Source organism: Dryobates pubescens, unplaced genomic scaffold, assembly GCF_014839835.1.
Source record: "Dryobates pubescens isolate bDryPub1 unplaced genomic scaffold, bDryPub1.pri scaffold_164_arrow_ctg1, whole genome shotgun sequence".
NCBI classification, from domain to species: Eukaryota; Metazoa; Chordata; class Aves; order Piciformes; family Picidae; genus Dryobates; species Dryobates pubescens.
The window spans coordinates 1-8796 of NW_026530755.1; the positions used below are offsets into that span (position 1 = coordinate 1).

Here is an 8796-nt window from a genome sequence, read left to right on the forward strand (position 1 = left end):
CCCCTGGGGCTGCAGGCAGCTGATTGCCTCCCAGTGCTGCCCGGCTCCCCCTGGCGGCCGCCCCTGGACTGCAGGCAGCTGATTGCCTCCCAGTGCTGCCCGGCTCCCCCTGGCGGCCGCCCCTGGGGCTGCAGGCAGCTGATTGCCTCCCAGTGCTGCCCGGCTCCCCCTGGCGGCCGCCCCTGGGACTGCAGGCAGCTGATTGCCTCCCAGTGCTGCCCGGCTCCCCCTGGCGGCCGCCCCTGGCGCTGCAGGCAGCTGATTGCCTCCCAGTGCTGCCCGGCTCCCCCTGGCGGCCGCCCCTGGCGCTGCAGGCAGCTGATTGCCTCCCAGTGCTGCCCGGCTCCCCCTGGCGGCCGCCCCTGGGGCTGCAGGCAGCTGATTGCCTCCCAGTGCTGCCCGGCTCCCCCTGGCGGCCGCCCCTGGGACTGCAGGCAGCTGATTGCCTCCCAGTGCTGCCCGGCTCCCCCTGGCGGCCGCCCCTGGGACTGCAGGCAGCTGATTGCCTCCCAGTGCTGCCCGGCTCCCCCTGGCGGCCGCTGCTGGGGCTGCAGGCAGCTGATTGCCTCCCAGTGCTGCCCGGCTCCCCCTGGCGGCCGCCCCTGGGGCTGCAGGCAGCTGATTGAGTCCCAGTCCCCTCCCAGTCCCTCCCAGTCCCTCCCAGTCTCTCCCAGTCTCTCCCTACCCCCTCCCAGGCCCCTCCCAGGACCCCCCCAGTCCCCCCCACGCCCCCACCCCCCGCAGTACCTCTGAAGAACACGAACTTCCCATCTCCCCTCTCGTAGGCTGCGTCGATGCCGGGGGGCAGCCCCACCCAGAACTGGCCAATGGGCAGCGGGTAGCCGGGCAGGACACGCCCCTGCCGCACCCTCCAGAACCACAGGTCCTGAGGGGGGGGGAGGAGGAGGGGGGAGAGACCCTCAGCGACCACCAGGGGGCGCCCAGGGGACCCCAGACCCTCTCCAGGGGACCCCAAAAGGCCTCCAGGGGACCCCAGACCCTCTCCAGGGGACCCCAGACCCTCTCCAGGAGACCCCAAAAGGCCTCCAAGGGACCCCAGACCCCCCTCAGGGGACCCCAAATGACCTCCAGGGGACCCCAGACCACCCCCAGGGGACCCCAAATGGCCTCCCGGGGACCCCAAAAGGCTTCCAGGGGACCCCAGACCACCCCCAGGGGACCCCAAATGGCCTCCAGGGGACCCCAAATGGCCTCCAGGGGACCCCAAAAGGCTTCCAGGGGACCCCAGACCACCCCCAGGGGACCCCAAATGGCCTCCAGGGGACCCCAAATGGCCTCCAGGGGACCCCAAAAGGCCTTCAGGGGACCCCAGACCACCCCCAGGGGACCCCAAATGGCTTCCAGGGGACCCCAAAAGGCTTCCAGGGGACCCCAGACCCTCTCCAGGAGGCCCCAAAAGGCTTCCAGGGGACCCCAGACCACCCCCAGGGGACCCCAAATGGCTTCCAGGGGACCCCAGACCCTCCCCAGAGGACCCCAGACCCCCTCCAGGGGACCCCAAAAGGCCTCCAGGGGACCCCAGACCCCCTCCATGGGCCCATGGAAGGTCTCAAAGCCCCCCCCAGGAGTCCCCCCAGGGTCTCCCCGGCGCCCCCCGCAGGCCTGACCTTGAAGACAAACATCTCCCCCCGCAGCAGGGCGATGGTGTCGAAGCCTCCCTCGCAGATGCGGGGCCCGTAGGGACCCCCTGGCGCCCCCGGGGGGGTGGTCCCGGGCAGCACCGGCGGCCAGCTGGGGGCGGGGCCCGAGCCTGCCGCGGGGGGGGGGGGGAGGGGGAGGTGAGGAAGGGCCAGGGGAGCCCAGACCACCCCCAGGGGGGCTCTTGCTGCCCCCCCCAGTCGCCCCCTGAGGGCTCTTAGTGGCCCTCAGTCGCCTCCCTGGCTCCCCCTGGTGGCCACGCCGGACCCTCAGTGCCCCTCCCTCGCCCCCTGGTGGCTCTGGGTGACCCCTGGTCGCCCCCTGGTGGCTCTTAGTGCCCCTCAGTCCCCCTCAGTCGCCCCCTGGTGGCTCTTAGTGCCCCTCAGTCCCCCTCAGTCGCCCCCTGGTGGCCCTTAGTGGCCCTCAGTCCCTTCCCTGGTGCCCCCTGGTGGCTCTTGGTGACCCCTGGTCGCCCCCTGGTGGCTCTTAGTGCCCCTCAGTGCCCCTCAGTCGCCCCCTGGTGGCCCTTAGTGGCCCTCAGTCCCCTCCCTGGCTCCCCCTGGTGGCTCTTAGTGACTCCTGGTCGCCCCCTGGTGGCTCTTAGTGCCCCTCAGTCCCCCTCAGTCGCCCCCTGGTGGCCCTTAGTGGCCCTCAGTCCCTTCCCTGGTGCCCCCTGGTGGCTCTTGATGACCCCTGGTCGCCCCCTGGTGGCTCTTAGTGCCCCTCAGTCCCCCTCAGTCGCCCCCTGGTGGCCCTTAGTGGCCCTCAGTCCCTTCCCTGGTGCCCCCTGGTGGCTCTTGGTGACCCCTGGTCGCCCCCTAGTGGCTCTTAGTGCCCCTCAGTCCCCCTCAGTCACCCCCTGGTGGCCCTTAGTGGCCCTCAGTCCCCTCCCCGGCTCCCCCTGTTGGCTCTTAGTGACTCCTGACCGCCCCCTGGTGGCCAAAGAGGACCCTCAGTGCCCCCCAGTCACCCCCTGGTGGCTCTCAGTGGCCCTCAGTCCCCTCCCTGGCTCCCCCTGCTGGCTCTGGGTGACTCCTGGCCGCCCCCTGCTGGCTCTCAGTGCCCCTCCATCGCCCCCTGCTGGCTCTGGATGACTCCTGGCCGCCCCCTGCTGGCTCTCAGTGCCCCTCCATCGCCCCCTGCTGGCTCTCAGTGCCCCTCCATCACCCCCTGCTGGCTCTGGGTGCCCCTCCATCGCCCCCTGCTGGCTCTGGGTGACTCCTGGCCGCCCCCTGCTGGCTCTGGGTGCCCCTCCATCGCCCCCTGCTGGCTCTGGGTGACTCCTGGCCGCCCCCTGCTGGCTCTGGGTGCCCCTCCATCGCCCCCTGCTGGCTCTGGGTGACTCCTGGCCGCCCCCTGCTGGCTCTCAGTGCCCCTCCATCGCCCCCTGCTGGCTCTGGGTGACTCCTGGCCGCCCCCTGCTGGCTCTGGGTGACTCCTGGCTGCCCCCTGCTGGCTCTCAGTGCCCCTGCATCGCCCCCTGCTGGCTCTGGGTGACTCCTGGCCGCCCCCTGCTGGCTCTCAGTGCCCCTCCATCACCCCCTGCTGGCTCTGGGTGCCCCTCAGCGCCGCCCCCCCGGCGCCCCCCTCTCCCCAGGCACCGTAGAGGCGCTGGATGCCGCGGCGGTCGTCCTCGGGCAGCACGAAGGCCTCGGTGTCCATCCACTGGTAGAAGGGAGCCATGATGGCCGAGGGGTCGCTGGAGTGCTCCAGCCCCAGGGCGTGGCCCAGCTCGTGCACCGCCACCAGGAACAGGTCGTGGCCTGGGGGGGGAGGGGGAGAGGGGGAGGGGCTCCATGGAGCTCCCTGGAGGCCTTCAGGCCTCTCCCAGTGCCCTTCCCTATTCCCTTCCCCATTGCTCTCTGGCTCCCTCCGGTGGCCACGCAGGGAACTGCAGCAGCAGCCCCAAAGCCTCTCCCAGTGCCCTTCCCTATTCCCTTCCCCATTGCTCTCTGGCTCCCTCCGGTGGCCGCGCAGGGGAACTGCGGCAGCAGCCCCAAAGCCTCTCCCAGTGCCCTTCCCTATTCCCTTCCCCATTGCTCTCTGGCTCCCTCCGGTGGCCGCGCAGGGGAACTGCGGCAGCAGCCCCAAAGCCTCTCCCAGTGCCCTTCCCTATTCCCTTCCCCATTGCTCTCTGGCTCCCTCCGGTGGCCACGCAGGGAACTGCAGCAGCCCCAAATCCCCTCCCAGCTCCCTCCTAGTCTCTCCCACTCCCTCCCAATCCCCTCCCAACCCCTCCCAACCCCTCCCAATCCCCTCCCAATCCCCTCCCAACCCCTCCCAGTCTCCCCCAATCCCTATCAACCCCTTCCACTCCCTTCCACTCCCTCCCAGGCCCTTCCCCATTGCTCTCTGGCTCCCTCCGGTGGCCGCGCAGGGGAACTGCGGCAGCAGCCCCAAAGCCTCTCCCAGTGCCCTTCCCTATTCCCTTCCCCATTGCTCTCTGGCTCCCTCCGGTGGCCGCGGAGGGAACTGCAGCAGCAGCCCCAAAGCCTCTCCCAGTGCCCTTCCCTATTCCCTTCCCCATTGCTCTCTGGCTCCCTCCGGTGGCCGCTCAGGGAACTGCAGCAGCCCCAAATCCCCTCCCACTCCCTCCTAGTCTCTCCCAATCCCCTCCCAACCCCTCCCAACCCCTCCCCCTCCCCCCCCCCACCGCTCAGGTCGGTGCTGGCGCTGGTCCAGGGCTCGGCCTCGTCGAAGTGGGTGTCGCCCCCCAGGTGGGGGCCGGGGAAGTAGGCGTGGGCCAGGAAGCCGCCGGGGCCGTCGAAGGGGGAGCTGTCCCCGTGGAAGCCCTCGGCGAAGAGCAGCACGATGTCGGCCGGGGGGGCGCGGCCCTGCGCCACCTCCTCCTGCGCCACCTCCCGGAAGCGCAGGGGCGCGGCCGCCGACCACACCCGGAACGCCCGGCGGATGGCCTGGAAGGTGCGGGCCCGGCCCAGCTTGGGGGTGAAGTTCTGGATGCTGGGGGGCAGGGGGGGAGGGAGGGAGAGAGGGAGAGGTTAGGAGACCCTCAGGAGCCAGGAGAGACCAAAGGGGGAGAGGGAGGGAGGGGGAGAGAGGTTGGGAGGCCAACAGAGACCAGGAGGGAGAGAGGGAGGGGGAGAGGGAGAGAGGTTAGGAGACCCTCAGGGACCAGGAGAGACCAAAGGGGGAGAGGGAGAGAGGTTAGGAGACCAACAGAGGCCAGGAGAGACCAAAGGGGGAGAAGGAGGTGCAGGCCTGGCCCAGCCTGGGGGTGCAGTTCTGGATGCTGGGGGGGAGAGGGAGAGGTTAGGAGGCCAACAGAGACCAAAGAGGGGGAGGGAGAGAGGTTAGGAGACCCTCAGGGACCAGGAGAGACCAAAGGGGGAGAGGGAGAGGTTAGGAGGGCATTGGAGACCAAGAGAGACCAAAGGGGGAGAGGGAGGGAGAGAGGGAGAGAGGTTAGGAGGGCATTAGAGACCAAGAGAGACCAAAGGGGGAGAGGGAGGTGCAGGCCTGGCCCAGCCTGAGGGTGCAGTTCTGGGTGCTGGGGGGCAGGGGGAGAGGGAGGGAGAGAGGGAGAGAGGTTAGGAGACCCTCAGGGACCAGGAGAGACCAAAGGGGGAGAGGGAGGTGCAGGCCTGGCCCAGCCTGGGGGTGAAGTTCTGGATGCTGGGGGGTGAGGGGGAGAGGGAGGGAGAGAGGGAGAGAGGTTAGGAGACCCTCAGGAGCCAGGATAGACCAAAGGGGGAGAGGGAGAGAGGTTAGGAGGCCATTGGAGACCAAGAGAGACCAAAGGGGGAGAGAGAGGGAGAGAGGGAGAGAGGTTAGGAGACTCTCAGGGACCAGGAGAGACCAAAGGGGGAGAGGGAGGGAGAGAGGTTAGGAGACCCTCAGGGACCAGAAGAGACCAAAGGGGGAGAGGGAGGGAGAGAGGTTAGGAGACCCTCAGGGACCAGGAGAGGCCAAAGGGGGAGAGGGAGAGAGGTTAGGAGGGAACAGGAAGGACATCAGAGGTCAAGGGGAGAGGAGGAAGAGGAGGGAGCAGGCCTCACCCACCAGAAAGTGACCTCCCCCTCCCCCATCTCCCCCAGACCCTCTCCTCCCATGACCTCCAGATGCCCTCAGCCCTCTCCCCAGCCCCCTCACCCACCAGAAGGTGACCTCCACTCCCTCTCCCCAGCCCCCTCCCCACCCCCCAGCCCCTCACCCACCACAAGGTGACCTCCCCCTCCCTCTCCCCAGCCCCCTCCCCACCCCCCAGCCCCTCACCCACCACAAGGTGACCTCCCCCTCCCTCTCCCCAGACCCCTCCCCACCCCCCAGCCCCTCACCCACCAGAAGGTGACCTCCCCCTCCCTCTCCCCACCCCCCCAGCCCCCTCCCCAGCCCCCCAGCCCCTCACCCACCAGAAGGTGACCTCCTTGCTCTGCCACCTGCTGCCCTGCAGGGCGAATCGGCGCCGCCGGAGGCTGCCCTTGGCCTGGGGCCCGAAGCGGTCTGGGACCCCGCAGCGAGGCCTCCTCATGGCCCTGGGGGGGGGCCGCGGGGGGGCGCCAGAGAGCAGTTAGGGAGCTCAGGAAGTGGGGGGGGGGCGGGGAGAGAGGGACCCTAGGGGGCGCTGGAGGAATCCAACAGCAGTGGCCACAGGGGGGAGCCAGGGAGCAGGAGGTGCCCAGGAGGGGGAGGGGCAAAAGAGGTTTCTGGGGGGGGGTTCAAAGGGGGTCCCAGGGGGTTCAGAGGGGGCTCAAGGGGTCCAAAGGGGTCCCAGGGGGTCCAAAGGGGTCCCAGGGGGTTCAAAGGGGTCCCAGGGGGTTCAAAGAGATTCAGGGGGTCCCAAGGGGTCGAAAGGGGTCCCAGGGAGGGTTCAGGGGGTCCAAAGGGGTCCCAGGGGGTTCAGAGGGGGCTCAAGGGGTCCAAAGGGGTCCCAGGGAGGGTTCAGGGGGTCCAAAGGGGTCCCAGGGGGTTCAGAGGGGGCTCAAGGGGTCCAAAGGGGTCCCAGGGGGTTCAAAGGGGTCCCAGGGAGGGTTCAGGGGGTTCAAAGGGGTCCCAGGGGGTTCAAAGGGGTCTCAGGGAGGGTCTTAGGGGGTCCCAAGGGATCCAGGGGGGTCCCAAGAGGTTCAGAGGGGTCCCAGGCAGGGCTCAGGGGGTCCCAAGGGGTCCAAAGTGGTCTCAAGGGGTCCCAGGGGGTCTCAAGAGGTTCAGAGGGGTCCCAAGGAGCCTCGGGGGGGGGTCCCGGGGGTCACCCACCGCAGGGTCTCGGGGTCCATGGTGCCGGTGACCTTCAGGCCGTAGAAGCTCTGCATGGCTGCCAGGGCGGCGGCCAGGCCCCGCCCCGAGCCCGGCGGCTGGGAGCGCAGGTCCCCGGGGGGCAGGTAGCCATACTGCTGCAGCCAGGCCTGCAGGGGGCGGCAGGGAGCGGTGGGGAGCGGCCCCGAGCGGGGGGGGCCGGGAGGGGGCAGCAGGGATCAATAGGGGGCGGCCAGGAGCCATAGGGAGCAGGTTGGGGCCTGCAGTGCTGCCCTGTGGCCTGCGGGGGGCAGCAGCGAACGGTGGGGACCAGCACTGAGCAGTAGGGACCAGTAGGGGGCAGCAGAGATCGATAGAGGGCAGCAGGGAGCCATAGGGAGCAGGTTGGGGCCTGCAGTGCTGCCCTGTGGCCTGCGGGGGGCAGCAGCGAACGGTGGGGACCAGCACTGAGCAGTAGGGGGCAGCAGAGATCGATAGAGACCAGCAGGGAGCCATAGGGAGCAGGTTGGGGCCTGCAGTGCTGCAGCCAGGGCTGCAGGGGGCGGCAGGGAGTTGTGGGGACCAGTAGGGGGCAGCAGAGATCAATAGGGAGCAGCAGGGAGCCATAGGGAGCAGGTTGGGGCCTGCAGTGCTGCCCTGTGGCCAGCAGGGGGCAGCAGAGATCGATAGAGGGCAGCAGGGAGCCATAGGGAGCAGGTTGGGGCCTGCAGCGCCGCCCTGTGGCCAGCAGGGGGCAGCAGGGATCAATAGGGAGCAGGTTGGGGCCTGCAGTACTGTCCCGCGGCCAGCAGGGGGCAGCAGAGATCAATAGGGAGCAGCAGGAAGCCATAGGGAGCAGGTTGGGGCCTGCAGTGCTGCCCCGCGGCCAGCAGGGGGCAGCAGAGATCAATAGGGAGCAGCAGGGAGCCATAGGGAGCAGGTTGGGGCCTGCAGTGCTGCCCTGTGGCCAGCAGGGGGCGGCAGAGATCAATAGGGAGCCATAGGGAGCAGGTTGGGGCCTGCAGTGCTGCCCTGTGGCCAGCAGGGGGCAGCAGAGATCAATAGGGAGCAGCAGGGAGCCATAGGGAGCAGGTTGGGGCCTGCAGTGCTGCCCTGTGGCCAGCAGGGGGCAGCAGAGATCAATAGGGAGCAGCAGGGAGCCATAGGGAGCAGGTTGGGGCCTGCAGTGCTGCCCTGTGGCCAGCAGGGGGCAGCAGAGATCAATAGGGAGCAGCAGGGAGCCATAGGGAGCAGGTTGGGGCCTGCAGTACTGTGCCGCGGCCAGCAGGGGGCAGCAGAGATCAATAGGGAGCAGGTTGGGGCCTGCAGTGCTGCCCTGTGGCCAGCAGGGGGCAGCAGGGATCAATAGGGAGCAGCAGGGAGCCATAGGGAGCAGCTCAGGGCCTGCAGTGCTGCCCTGTGGCCAGCAGGGGGCAGCAGGGATCAATAGGGAGCAGCAGGGAGCCATAGGGAGCAGGTTGGGGCCTGCAGTGCTGCCCTGTGGCCAGCAGGGGGCAGCAGAGATCAATAGGGAGCAGCAGGGAGCCATAGGGAGCAGGTTGGGGCCTGCAGTGCTGCCCTGTGGCCAGCAGGGGGCAGCAGAGATCAATAGGGAGCAGCAGGGAGCCATAAGGAGCAGCTCAGGGCCTGCAGCGCCGCCCCGCGGCCGCAGGGGGCAGCACAGAGCCCATAGGGATCCCATAGGGAGCGGCTCAGGGCCTGCAGCGCCGCCCCGCGGCCGCAGGGGGCAGCACAGAGCCCATAGGGAGGCCCCGGGGAGGTTTCTTGACCGGATTTGGCCTTTTTCCACCCAAACAAAGGCGCCGGGGGGGGGGGGGGGGGGGGGGGGGGGGGGGGGGGGGAGGGGGGATGACGTCATCAGAGCCTCGTGATCCACACCCCCCCCCCCCCCCCCCAGCCCCCTCCCGAACCAGGCCCTGAGCATCC

At 69.4% G+C, this 8796-nt stretch overlaps 1 protein-coding gene across 1 annotated transcript; it reads right to left on the bottom strand.

The window, feature by feature from the left end:
- Positions 1 to 747: 747 nt before the first annotated feature.
- On the bottom strand, positions 748 to 7019 carry LOC128899707 (matrix metalloproteinase-14-like; the record flags this gene model as incomplete). Its single annotated transcript, XM_054179388.1, has 7 exons — positions 748 to 886; positions 1629 to 1771; positions 2586 to 2591; positions 3261 to 3422; positions 4313 to 4620; positions 6030 to 6152; positions 6871 to 7019. Coding segments are annotated over 7 exons (1030 nt in total), but the record flags the coding sequence as incomplete, so codon positions are not given.
- Between the last annotated feature and the right edge of the window lie 1777 nt (positions 7020 to 8796).